Source organism: Perca fluviatilis, chromosome 24 (genome assembly GCF_010015445.1).
Source record: "Perca fluviatilis chromosome 24, GENO_Pfluv_1.0, whole genome shotgun sequence".
Taxonomy (NCBI): Eukaryota; Metazoa; Chordata; class Actinopteri; order Perciformes; family Percidae; genus Perca; species Perca fluviatilis.
Window position 1 is genome coordinate 14600751 of NC_053135.1, and position 14295 is coordinate 14615045.

Below are 14295 nucleotides of genomic sequence, written 5' to 3' on the forward strand. Positions count from 1 at the left end.
TCGTCTTAGATTTCGGATATCGTAATATCGCGATATGACATAAGTGTTGTCTTTTACTGGTTTTAAAGGCTGCATTACAGTAAAGTGATGTACTTTTCTGAACTTACCAGACTGTTCTAGCTGCTCTATTATTTGCCTTTTTCCCCACTTAGATATTATGTCCACATTACTGATGATTATTTACCTAAAATCTTTTTGTGTCTATTTTGTTAAAGCACCACTTGTCAACCCTAGAATATCGCCGCAATATCGATATTGAGGTATTTGGTCAAGAATATTGTGATATCTGATTTTCTCCGTATCGCCCAGCCCTAGTATACACTGTACTATTTAGTTTGACTATATTGAAATACAATATGTTAATTAGACTGTACTAATTAGCGTCTGAGTTCTTTCTCTTTTGGTGAAGATAGGCTTTCCAATATGGGGTGGGGAGTGTGATCGTAAGCCCTGTCTCTGTTCAAAGATTATAGATGTGAATGCTGTCCTGATCTTCCTGATCTGATCTTCCTCCAGCAAGCTCCATCCACTGATGAAGACCATGAGATGCAGTTGAAAAGGCCAGCGAGTGAACTTTGAGTTCGGAATATTTTCATCAAACGAGGTTCAACATGTCCTGGATGGCTGTAGCAGTAGTGACTCTGCGTTTGGCAGCAAATTAATGATTCCCCAAAATGTGAGACTGTTCTTTAATGCAAATGTTAAGAGAAGGCATATAAAAGAGCAGTGCTTCCCTGTTTCCAGGAGGCTGGCTGTGAAAGGCAATCCTCTGCGACGCGTGTCCTTTAGGAGTCGTGGTAGAGGTGGATGGTGCTGGCCACGGCCTGCTTGTATCTGTGCTCGGCCCGGATGCTGCTGCTGTAGTCGAGGCAGCTGCTGTCGCTCAGCTCCTCCGCGGTGTCTCCGAAGCCGTGGTAGTGTCCGTAATGCAGGAAGTCCCCGCAGTCTGCTCCTATCAGCCCCCGCCGGGGCGGGCGATGGGACACACAGCTGCTGGGACTGCCGCTCAGATGCAGGGAGCCACACATGTCAGCGTGCTGAGCAGGCACTGCTGCCGCTGCGGGCCGCTGATTGGCTGGAGCGGAAGGCGGTGAGGAGATGCTTTTGGGGGGCTCGCGGCCATCCTGGTCGGCATAAGGCAGTGCGTGACAATGGCCATTGGTGGTGGCTTCGGTGTCGTCACCTGCTTTAACAACAAAACAAATTCTCTTTAAAAGCAGTCCGTGCACCGTTGTACTTTATTATTTTGTGATCTTTGTTTTATTCGAAAATACATCTGTTCTAATCACACACACACACACACACAAAAAGCTCCAGTCCCACCTGAGTTGAGCTCCTGTGCAGACTCCATGTTCATGCTCTCCAGCTCCTCACCTCCACTGCCCTGCATCTGTACCAAAACATCTGCAGCAGGAGACAGTGAGAATGGTAAAGAAATCTGCATGGAAATGACATCATATAGCTGTTCATAGTCTATGTCTCGAATCAGAGTTGTTTCTAGTTTAGCTACCAATACCAATTAACTTGTATTTGAGTATATATACTTTTATATATATTTTTTTAAATGAGACGAGAAAAACAGCTTGGGAAATTTGGATGGGAATGTGTCACTGTCTAAGATTGGGTGCGCTCGGCTATTTCATAACAGAGTCTTGTTAGTACAGGGGTTCCACAGGAATATGTATTATCGCCAGTTTGACTGTACTTATTTTCCCCAACAGTTTCTTACTGTGAGTGATGGGGAGGGGGTCCTACAGAAGCACATTTTATACCAAAGTTACAACGCTTTGGGTTATTTCATAGGAGACATTTCTGTTTGTGCTCTTCTCCTTGCTTTGAAATGGGCAGGGCTGGGTTGGAAAGGATAATGCCATGTACTCCTGTGCACCAAACAGTAAGGATAACCATTTTCTGACAATACTAGTTGAAAGTGTCATAAAATATATAATGTATGCAGCCCTTTTGCCTAGATATGAAGTTGAATGGCGTTGGTGTTTGCCAAAGTATTCTGGTAGAAAGTGTGCTTGGGATGGTTGGGATCTGTCTCTTTGTACACCATCCAACCTGAACATAAAGCCTAAAACAATCTATTTAAAAAGGCATAAAAGAACATCTACATCTACATCAACATCTACATCTGTCTTTTATTACAAATCTGAAGCAAGAAATTCTTTATCTTTTCGTTATTGCATGCTCATGCTTATATGGTCATTGATACAGAGTGAGGAGCACGCCATGGCTTATATCATTTATTGTATATTGTCTTCTTTAATGCACAATCTCTTAAAGGAACACGCCGACTTATTGGGAATTTAGCTTATTCACCGTAACCCCCAGAGTAAGACAAGTCGATACATACCCTTCTCATCTCAGTGCGTGCTGTAACGCTGTCTGACGGCTCCAGCATTAGCTTAGCCTAGCACAGATCCTGCAGGTAACTGGTTCCAACTAGCCTACTGCTCGAATTTCAGATAGATGACAAAAGCGTTAACATGTTCCTATTTACATGTTGTGATTTGTAGAGTCACCGTCAGTAAAATAATTAACATGAGACACAGCCATCTTCTATCCGTAAACAAACCGGGAACTATATTTTCAGACAGGCTTGCTGCGAGCATATCACTCTGCCCAAGTACTATATTCTTCCGCCTGAGAATATAGTTCCCGGTTTGTTTACGGTTAGAAGATGTCTGTGTCTCATGTTACGTTGTTTTTTGTACACGCTGTGACTCTACAAATCACAACATGTAAATAGGAACATGTTGGTGTTATTTTGTCACTTATTGGGAGCAGTAGGATTACTGGAACCAGTCACCTGCCTGTTCTGTGATGGGCTGATGCCGCTGGAGACGTCAGACAGCTTTACAGCACGCACTTGTCTAACTCTGGGGGTTACGTTGAATAAGCTAAATTCCCAATAAGTCGGCGTGTTCCTTTAAAGGTCCAATGTGTAGGAATTTCTCCCCATCTAGCGTTGAGATCATATATCGCAATCAACTCTCTCGCGTCACGCAGTTCAAAATACGTATTGCAGCTACGGTAGCCTTCACGCTTCAAAAATTTAGGATTTTGAATATGTGTGGTCCTCCACGTTTACTTCTTCAAACTCGCCGGGGGCCGGGAAGCTACGATACCCATTAGCAGCATTAGCAGCACCTGCGAGTTTATCATCCATACAGGAGCAGTATGTCCTGTATGTCCCTTACCGGCTAACGTATTTCAAGATGGCGCATGAATATGGAGCGTCTGCCCCAGTTCATGCGACTGCAAATGTAAAATTTCAAGCCAAAAGGAATACTTGGAATTGATGTTGGTGGTAAATATTCACGAAAAAGGACAAGTTTGTGAACGGGCAACACTAATTTTGATAATGAACAACTAAACACACCGGACCTTTAATGTTTTATTCCGTGAAGGTTTATTCAAAGACACATTTCCACTAGTAAATAAAAGTATTTTTTGTTTGTGTTGGTAAATTGCAGCGCTGTATCGGTTAAGCTCACAGTCTGTGAAGTGCAAACACAAAAAGCCAACAAATGTCTTACTATCAGCTCCCCTGGCTTTCTTCATGTGACCAGTGTCCGCCGCGGTCAGCAGCCTCTTTCTGCTGAGCAGGCCCTGACCACATGGGGCGCTGTCTCCATTCTGTACTCCATTCCCATGGAGTCCACTGAGCTGCAGCAGGTGCTTCTTGGTTTTGGAGATGAGGCAGAAACAGTCGAGGAAGCCGTGAGCGTGGGCCAGGTCCGCTGCTGTCTGCCCACTGGCATTCCTTAAACTGAACGAGAACAGGGGGAAAAGGTGAGACAAGCTGCTCCCTCTCAGACATCACAGTGTTTCATCTCTAACGGCATCCTGCACTCATCACTGACTGGCTTAGGTTTACACTGACCAAATGAAAGCCCGTAAGAAGTAAGAGGGCTTTACTATTGCAGGGAGAGAGATTATCGTGGCCCAAATGTGTTCTGGTCTTAATAATCTCCCCTGCAACACATTCATTTAGCTAAATTAATCAAATCTTACTGGTGGGCTGGTAAAATGATATCTCACTTCTTATAGAATGTGGCTATATTTGTGCTATTTTTTTTTTTTGGGGGCATTTTGACTTTTATAAAAGATAAAACAATTGATTCAATATCAAAGCTAACGACAAAATAGCTATCCTCTGTAGTACAAAACATTAACAGTGAAGTACACTTTAGATAAAGAACAGGGTCCTGTTATGAAATGTTAGTAAAGTAATCCTAGCTCTACCCCATTTACATAAAATGAAATCTCTTCTAACTAGGCTCTGAAATAACCAAATTTAGATATTATGTATCTTCCTCAATACCAGACAAAATATAAAAAAGGTCCAACAAAAGGAAGTTTTATTTGCTTGCAGGCTAACACCGAGTATTCAAGCTTCAAGACGATTTTTAAGGGGCCAATACTAATATTGATCATCAAGGGATCAAAAAAATCGGATATCGATATGTCATCTTATATTAGTTCATTGTATACTATCTCGTCATATACAGTATACATCGAGTTTCATTTTAATGTTGTTTTAATCTGCGTAAACTTCTGTGGAATTCTGCGTCCGCAGATTCGGTGTGGCCCTGGTCAACTTTAACTCTCATAAAACAATATTGGAGTTTCTGATTTATTGGGCTCTAGTTCATAACTTCTGAATGCTCACAGTACATGGCGCTTTGGTTCTAACCCTGATTGACGATAATTATCATATAAACATATAAATTAAGTTAATTGTCTGTTTTTTAATAGAAAAAAATGTACCCAGCTCTAAAGTGGGGTTAAGTTATTGCTAAAACCAGAGCTCAAGTAAAAGCTCAAGTTGTGACCTATTTCTAGGTTCTTCTGTTCCATAAACCTTCAGTTCTTTATGTATTTTACCATAGAATGTTAAAAAAATTAAATAAAAAAAACTTTCTGAAAAACTGTATTTTCTGTCCACTATGCAAGCTTATCAGCTGACACACAGCACATGCTGCTGTGACATCTGTTAATAATAATTTTTTATTTGACCATGTTCTCCAGTAAGTCGGAGTCTTGTCTGGTGTTGAGAGAAGCTTTACTTGTCAGAGTTCCTACAGTTCACATAGGAACTCATACAGATTTTGAGCATCAGCATGAGTGACAAAAGAAATCTCAATTCAAGGGTGCACTTAGTGGCTTTTCTTTAAACCGCATCTCGTGGTTTTCAACACTGGGTGGAGTTTGTTTAGTTGTCATGGCTATCATGTCGTCGTGGGATACGCATATATGACCATCTGTTATTATGTGACCACATGAGACAAGATAACGCCTGAGCCAGCTTCTCTCGCTGATGAAGACGGTGTGATGCGGACGAAAGCTCAGAACAAATCTAGCAAGTGGACCTTTTGAGTTGAAACTATTTTGTCACACCTTTCCAAACAATATGTTTGAATGTTTTAATGGATGGTGTTACAAACGGTGCCATTACTCATCAGCACATGGACGACAACAACAACACTTTCCAGATTGTGCAGGGGTCCGTTTCAGGAAGGAGGTTTAACAAACTGGGAGTCTAACCCTGAACTCTGAGTTGATTTACCCTGAGATGGGAAACTCTGAGTTGTCGGTTTCAGAACAGCTGATATGAGTTGGTTCATTCAACTCAGAGTAGGTTCACGCGCGTGCACCAACACTATAAAAAGGCAGCATGAATGGAGCCACGATACTACGATTCACCATGGTAACAACCACAAACAAACTGGTCGGCGGAAATACTCATGCGCACATACGGCGAGTTAAAAAAACAGCACAGCGGCTGCTGTAAAAGAGAGAGAATTTGCGTGGGAGAAAATTGCTGCTAGAGTAAATGCGTATATTCCAATATAGTGTATTAATATCATATTTAATCATAAGCATAGCCTTATATTACTGGTGAAATGGTATTGAACCTATAATCTATTTCATTCAGTGCAATACTGCGGACGAAAAAGTAGGCCTACTAATCCCATTCTGAGGCTGCAGCACCACCATTAACAGAATTATAATTCATAATATTTTATGTCAAAGGGTTTACATCACTCCTTTTTAATGGCTCTTACTGGTTTGTGTCCAGGGAACACTACAAAAATGTTTAAAACACGTTTCAGAGCGAGTCACATTCTTCTGACGGCGCTTTGCTATACAGTGGCTTTAGGATAGGAGGACGGATAAGGTTATGTAGCCTAGACTGCATAACAGACTGGGAAGAAAAACGATACCGCTCAAATAGGAAGTTATCTGAAAATTAAAATGTCTGGGCTTCAATATCATCTCCCGACATATAACAGCCTGCGAAGTAAAGCGGCTTCTTCATCAACGGGATCGTCGACAAAAGGAAATGCCACGTTTTTAGAAAAAAATCGTTTTATAGTCTGCCTAACATGGTTAATAAACCAACACCATTTTTTTTTATTCATGCCGCTAAAATGCGCCTGAAACAGACTTAATGAACGAATGAGGAAATGAAAGAGCGCTGTGTCAGAGGTCTTTCTGAAACGGGCTGGAGTTACCCCTCTCTCTCAGGTTTGATTAACCTCTCTTTCTGAAACAGAAAACCCAGAGTTTCCCTCATCTCAGGGTTAACAAACTCAGAGTCTTCACTAAACCTGCTCTCTGAAACGGGCCCCTGGTCTGTGTAGAAACTCTGGGAGCATAAAGGCCAGTCAAATTGTGATATTTAGCCAAGAACCTGTTAAAAGAAGCATTTCATTTTATTTGTCTCCTAACATGCTTTGATGCTTCACATCAGCTCCTTTCCCTCCGCTACGGCAAATACAATCCTCCAGCTGAGACTGAGCTTCCTGTGATTTCTATAGTAACTCCTGAAGTGTGACCAGGGAGCTCACACTTTGTTAGCACAGTAAGCATGCAAGTCAAAACATGACTATCATCATCAGTGCTTTCTGAAACTTGAAACCAACCGCTGCAGGAAATACCTCGCCAGTTTGCCAGCTGCAGAAAGTGTGGGAAGCGAACAACTGTAAGATGCTCGCTGATGCACATGTGGCAGATTCTGCAGTGCCTATTTGGATTGCTCCCTCTTGGGATTACTCAAGAAAATCGTGTTCAAATTGAAAAGCTGTAAAACATCAGAACGTGCAGGGGTGTTTGCAGTTTGAAAATCAAGCTCATGGTTATTCTTTCTTTACTTAATATAGCATATGATCCAAAAGCAAATTCTAAATATTCAGGTCAATATTTTAACATGTTAGGACAAATTACAACAGTTTCAAATCAAAAATAAAAGTAACAGGTACTACAAGTTTCTAAACACCCTTCACTATTGCTGACTGTGAAGTTCCCCGAGGCTGAAAAGCTCATGATGCTTCTTTACTGACACTGATTCCATGTCTAAATCAACCACAACTCGTTTTGATTTCTCTCGAAGTTGGAGCCAACACAAATTGTACTGAAGGTTTAGAGTCTGTGCTAAAAAGAGAGCAAATATTAGAGCTACATTAATGGATTACTTGGTGTTACTTGGCGGGGGGGGGGTAGCAGAAAAACCTGAGATCTCAACACTGGCATATTACCAACTTATAAATGTCATATGTTGAACCTGTTAATTGTATATTTACACACCCAGTAAAGACAGAGCATCACTCATTTGGGAGTCATGTTTGTATCCACTGGATGAATTGATGAATGAGCTTTTTTTTTTTTTTTCTCATGATCACTGACTACTACAATCATCTATCACCACTGTCAGCTCCTGTTGATACGGCTAAAAGTAGTTGTTAATTGGCTGAGCTAAAGAGAAACTCCTAAAAAAAAATTATGTTTGTGTCAGTCCTACCTTCAGGACTCCTAAGTTTTGGGCCCAATAGTAATACACTATACATTTAATACTTTTTTATTGTTTAAAGTAGCTCCTCAGTCTGAGACAGGTTAAGAGGTCCAGAGGACGTCAGAGTTACTAAGACCCTCACCAACAAAATTGTAACCATTTAATAACACCGGAGATGACATGTATACTTTAGAGCCACATTAGTTTGACAGTGCTTCACCAAATGAAATACTGCAGATACATATATAAAGCTGATTTCATGCACTAAATGCAAAATTAGACCATCACTTTGATGGATCCATTCGATCCAACAACCTTCTTTCTTGCTGTGAGGCCACAATGGATATAGGCAGAACCCGCCGATACTGAAGGCTGGGTAACGTTTGAAATGTTTCCAAATCAGTGTCCACTGTCCACCTGAGTGATCGTACAATACCAAATGATGTTGTCTTGTATGCCCTACTTTGTATAATTAAAGAAACTGCCAAATATGTTAAATGCAACAGTATTAAAGCTATAGTGCGTAGTTTCTGCCACCCCCATGAGGAATTCTAAGTAATTCCAACCTGATATATTTATACAATCATAGATGTCTTATATAAATGCAATGCATTTCTGTTGTCTCCAAGTTAAAAGAATGCCTCTTTGTCAGTGCACCATACGTTAACAAAAACACATGAGCTTTTCTGCTTTAGCATACTGTCAACATTCTTATTGACTATCTCTATTAATTTGGCATACTGTATGAGAACATTTTACCTGGAAGAAAAAACACAACAAACACAAATAACTAAAAATCCTTTACATCCACTTTAAATGAGCTGGTTTAGAGGGAAAGGGCCAATCTGGAATATTTTTACACTTCAATCCTGGTTTGGGTGGAGATTATTAATTGCATGTTTGTCTGTTTTTCAGTGGGGTGAGATAAATCCACCTGTTATACGTGCAGTTTCCCTTGTTCAAGAAACTTTCTAAAAATGAGTGTCAATATCTTGAAGCAAGACAGAATAAAGGCCTATTTACACATACAAGACCATGTCACGTCACACTGTTTGAGATGGTCTAATAAAATCTTGGTGTTCAAATTTAGACAGCTTAATGTCAAAGCGTGGTCTCTGTCATGGTCCATTTTGGATTGAAAACCAAAAATGTCACCTCTTTTCTCTCATGGTTGTCAACTTTTGTCTGCCTTAAAGCAGATCACATCACTGTACTTCAATTCAAGGGAATACCACTTGATTGCATAAGTTGATTAATTTAGGAAACATGTGACCTGAGCCTACACCTACTTGTTGAGTTGTTTTAAGAAAACAAGATGTTAGTACACAATTACAGATTTTTTTTTTTTATTTCTATAAAATATACAATCATTGAAAGTTATAATACTCACATAGAGTGGCTAAGGGTCATTTCCAAATTATTGGAGGAGACAATTTTCAATATGTTCAATGTTTGAAGTGTCCATTACTGCTCCCAAATCTGAACTGGGACGACATATGGGGAATTGGGGCAATGACGGACCCAAACTAAATCTGGACGTAAATCATATTTGGTTAAAGCTACATTGGTAAATTGACCTACATGAAGAATGCTTAAAATGTTGTTGATGATTATAAGAGAGATGAAAGTAAACCAGTGTGGCCAGTTCCCTCTCTAACAGCTGATGTGATGTTAGCAATACGCTGATATTCTATGACAACAGAAAATACACTAACACCACAGCACCAGAATTTCTACAACGTTAAGAAATATGTCAGAATTTAAAGGAAGTGGATAAAATGCATTGGGCTGTTGGCCAAATCCATGCTGTTGTTTATTCAGGATATAAATGTCACCTTTAGTTTTCTGATCAAACTATGCACAACATGTAGAAATTGCAAATGGTTGGGCAGAAATGATGTTGCAAATTACAAAATCCTTTGGATTTACATTTGAATGTTTTCACTGTAGACCGCCTCTTGCTGGTAAATGGCTGTTTGACATTTGAAGGGTGACACTGAGCTAGGAGGATTTCTCACCAAAACCAGTGAGTGTGTCTATAAACAGCAGAGGTGGGATGTGAGATGTGTAGCTGCTGCCATGCTTCAAACTCAGCATGACAGCGCTGCTGTGTTGCTGCACAGAGATCAAACCTGCAGAATACTTACTGTGGCTTAGCACCTGCTATCAACAGGACCTGGATACACTCCAAGCTACCTGAACGAGCCGCCTTGTGGATGGGAGCCTCACCTACAAAATCCTGAAGACACAATGTTTAACTCGGGGGATATTAGGGATGGAACGGTTCAAGTAAAAGAAATCTGAACCGACTGTTCCACTAGTCACGGTTCGGGGCGTGTTTCTTTTGTCTGTTTCATTTTAACCTCAATGTGACGGAAAAAAGTGGAGGATAATAGTGTGTTCCATTTGTACTCGCTGGCTAGATCTACCCCACAATGAAAAATCGGACTGTAAATGGAGTGCATTCAACTCGGGCGTGACGTCATTCCCAGCTCCGGCTTCTGAGGTAAATGGAGCAATTGTGCAGCACGTGTGGCTAATGCTAGCGGCAATATGATGGCGCATTTACGGAGACACCACGCCAGTGTGACCGTTGACAGCGCAAGGAGGAGAGTGACGGGTAGGACAGAGCCACTCCTTCTCTCCGCAGCATCTAAACAGCCTCTCCACGCAGATTCCGACAGACAAGCCAATTTATAACTAATGCATTGGGAGGGTTCATAGCAAAAGTAAGCAGTCGTGATGGATGCTGAGTTTCAGCATACGATTAATGTAACATTACTTGAGCTGCGCTATAATATCCCCTCTCGCCAGCATTTCAGCAACACGGTAAATCCCAAATTTTTTAATAACACAGTGGCGCTTTTTTCTTTTGATAAAAGATATTTCCATTCAGAACTGGCATCGATTGGCTGCTGTTGTTTTAAAAAAAAATGTTGATTGCCTATAATGTGGCCATTTTTATATAAAAATGACATAGCTGCATTTTTTCTTTGCACTAACTATAAAACATATTCTTTTAACAAAGATTTGACAATGAAGAAGTGTTTATGCTCCTTATGGTCCAGAATTTTGTTAAGGCAAACAGTTAACTTGTTTTGCCAAATAAATATTTGAAAAGCATGTTGAAATCGGCAATCTGTATCAAAAATATAGCAAACTGAACCGAAAAACACTGACCCCCAAAAACCGGGATATGAACCGAACTGTAAATTTTGTGAACCGTTCCACCCTAGGGGATATCCATTTATAAAAGGTTATAATAAAGGCTATTACAAACACAACATTGCATTCTTGAATATGTTTAGTACGCACCACATGGGAGCACCAGCCAAATAGCTAGTGAATGTTCAAATTTAACCAGCCACTCAATAGATTACCATTGTTTTTTTGGCTGGTGAGTGAAGAAAATCTACCAGCCATTTGCATATTTTACCAGCATTTGGCTGGTAAATGATGCTAATTTTGAACTCTGATTCTATGTGACATTGAATGTAATCCAGTGGTATTATTTATGTTTATTCATTACATGTCACTCACTACATCATCACTGCCAGAGGTGGAAAGTAACAAGGCACATTGTACTCTTAAGTACATCTTAAGTACAATGTTTAGGTACTTTACTTTATTTCTATTTCACTACATTTAAGGGGAAATATAGACATTTTTACTTTACTCTGACAGCTATAGTTGCTGGTTACTTTGCAGATTTGTGTTTCAAATTATTCAAATTAGCTCCACCTTGTCAAGATAAAATAAGCATAACAACATTGGCGGTATTAGTACTTTACTAAAGATGAGGATTTGAGAGACACTCGTCATGGTGAAGATCAGAACCTGGAAGCTGATATACTGTACCGATGCAAACATTAAGCATGTGTAGGATTGTGTTGCAGCTTTGATTAAGTTTCTTAGATAACTGTCCACACTGACTGTACACACTGAAATAAAGGGAACAGGAGGAATGTGTCTATTGTGAAACGCTGCCAAAGACCAACTCTAAAATGAAAGAGAAGAAAGCTGCTCAAAATCAACTTAGCAATAAGACAATAGAACCTAAAAAAATATCTCAGGCTCACAGTGTCCTGATTTTAGCCTACCTATTGAGGAAAATTAGCATTTTAACATGATGGAGTTTCGTATGGGAGCACAGCAGTCCAGCCGCTCAGATGGTACTAATGTAGTAAATAGTAATGTTGCGCCCTCTGGTTGCAAATATGAGTCATTGAAATATGCTTTGAAATTACACCATTCTACTGATAGAATAGAATGTAAGAGGAGACTACATGTTGTTAATATTTCCGATCTTTAATTGATAGTAGATCAATTAAAATTCACGTTCTTTAATATTTTCTCAATGACCAGTTAATTGGTCGTAGATTCATTGTTATCATTCCTAGCCTAAAACAATGTTAGAGCTGTAATCCTAGGTTAGGCATTTCTGATAAACATCCACATCCAGATTTATGGAATTCTGACAAAAAGACAACAGGCATGCTTTTTGTGATGGTAAAATTGCGGTCCTATTTTCATATACTAGACTAGTGTTGATCCATTCACGTGATCCGTACACATGTGTGTTATATATTAGATCTTCAATAACCCTGTATCTAGATTCAAAACAATAGATTAAGATATGACACACATTCACATTTCACATTTTCAATGTAATTGCACATGATTACATGTGGTTACACTGCTGCTGGATGGTGTTGGAAGACTGACCTGCATGTTGACGTCGGCTCCAGCCTGAGTCAGCCAGACCACACAGTGAGGATGTCCTCCAAACGCTGCAGTGTGTGTGGGTGTCTGGTTGAAGCGGCTGGTCACTGTGTTCACCTCACAACCCATCTGCACCAGGCGCACCACACACTCCAACTGTGTGCACGGAAACGCAGAATACAGGCCAATAATGAGACAATTGAAATCATCTGGTGGTAAACAGAGAACCAAATCAATCATCACACACCAGGAGGCTCATGTTAATGAACTGTTGAAGAATACTGATAGGAGCCTCCTGGTGTGCACGGAGTCCCTTTTATTGTAACAAATCTCCTACAACCCTGTTTGAATATCAGTTGACCCAGTATAGGGTCAACCCCGTGGTTGAGAGATGCTGGTGTAAATAAAGGAAGACAGGAAGGCTTTGCCTTTGCTGAAATTACAAGTTTTGCTGAGTTTTAATGCTAAAATACCAGGTTTCCATGACACTGGATGGCATTGCATCAAGACTATAACAGCAGTGGAAACCACAGATTGTCCCAATCACTCTGACCAGCCAGCCATGTTATAGCCATTATACTATATTATGCTATTCTATGCTGCTACTGTACATTATGTTTCATACTATCATTACATTTCACCTTAAATTACACTTCATATCCCATACTATACTGTACTCTATTAACATTATGTTTTTATAATAATCTGTATGTATGTATGTATGTATGTATGTATGTATGTATGTATGTATGTATGTATGTATGTATGTATGTATGTATATATATATATATCCTGTTACAGATCACATCTATAGACATTTTCCTGTTTTCCTAGAGCCATTTTGGCGCCTGTGTAGTCATTGGCTCCACTGGAACCAATGACAATCCTGCAACCAGTTACGTTAATAATTTATTAATTTTTTTCCGCCCAAGACAACATTATTGCACAGTTACAATCAGACACAACTGTATGGCATAATACGTCCATGGGCCGTTTAGTCAGAATAAAAACAACGGCGGGCAACAGCCATATGGCAACAGCAGACTTCACTAATAGCACATTATTTCCATAAAATATCAACCTTTAGAAATGGTTAACGCTAGCTACTGTCCTGACCCATTTTACGGTTGAAAAGTACCATGAGGACAATTCAAGTTAGCTAGCGAAGCCGTGATTCAAGTTCACTGCAGTTAACGTTAACTAACTAACTTCATGGTAACGTTATAACGTTAGTATTAAGTTATGCAGGATCTGAATGTCTTCACACAATCTGAAACATCCCCGACGGAGTTTTACCCATAGATATAAAACAATATATGTTTAATGAAAAACTACGTTTCGCTAGGTAACGTTAGCTAAATCTGTTAATCTGGCTAGTAATTAGCGTTAATTCCTACCTGCCCATAGTGAGCAGCCCAGTGTATAGGGGTCCATCCGTAGCACGAGTCCTCAGCAGTCAGATGAGCCTGGTTTGAGAGCTGCTGTAACAGTGAGACCAAAGCTCCAACATCTCCATCCCGACAGGCGCGGTGGATGGGAAACCGGCTGTTAAACACCTCATCACTGGAGAAGTCGGGTTCTAGTCCCTCAGACATTAGTGGATTACGAAAGTGGCAGAGAGAAACGTTTTTCTCGAATGTTCCCGCCGGTGGTCCCACGGAGCAGACTTAAAAAGGTTCAAACCTTTCAAACACAAAGGAAGAGATAAGCCTCAGTCTCTTTGCGGCTGGAAAATCACAAAACCCGGACTGGAGTCTCGCACTCGGCAG

General features: G+C 40.3%; 1 protein-coding gene across 4 annotated transcripts; it reads right to left on the reverse strand.

Moving 5' to 3' along the window:
• Positions 1–404: 404 nt before the first annotated feature.
• On the reverse strand, positions 405–14149 carry LOC120554575 (ankyrin repeat domain-containing protein 10-like). 4 transcript variants are annotated; one of them, XM_039793536.1, is made up of 6 exons: positions 13924–14149; positions 12530–12682; positions 9952–10043; positions 3546–3778; positions 1324–1404; positions 405–1183 (listed from the first exon to the last, which is right to left on the reverse strand). In XM_039793536.1, the coding sequence occupies exons 1-6, from the start codon at positions 14119–14121 to the stop codon at positions 786–788; spliced, it is 1155 nt and encodes a 384-aa protein (XP_039649470.1). In that variant the 5' UTR covers positions 14122–14149; the 3' UTR covers positions 405–785. The 4 variants fall into 4 exon arrangements, with proteins under 4 accessions (XP_039649470.1, XP_039649468.1, XP_039649469.1 ...); XM_039793534.1 differs by having other exon boundaries at positions 405–1186; XM_039793535.1 differs by having other exon boundaries at positions 1324–1407.
• Positions 14150–14295: the final 146 nt, after the last annotated feature.

Excerpts from the sequence above, each read along its gene's own strand:
- LOC120554575 (XM_039793533.1), bottom strand. The coding sequence starts at position 14,121 with ATGTCTGAGGGACTAGAACCCGACTTCTCCAGTGATGAGGTGTTTAAC. Across the intron at positions 12,683-13,923 it reads GGGCTGCTCACTATGGGCAG|TTGGAGTGTGTGGTGCGCCT; the intron begins GTAGGAATTAAC and ends CCGTGCACACAG. Across the intron at positions 3,779-9,951 it reads ATAGCAGGTGCTAAGCCACA|TTTAAGGAATGCCAGTGGGC; the intron begins GTAAGTATTCTG and ends GTTCTCGTTCAG.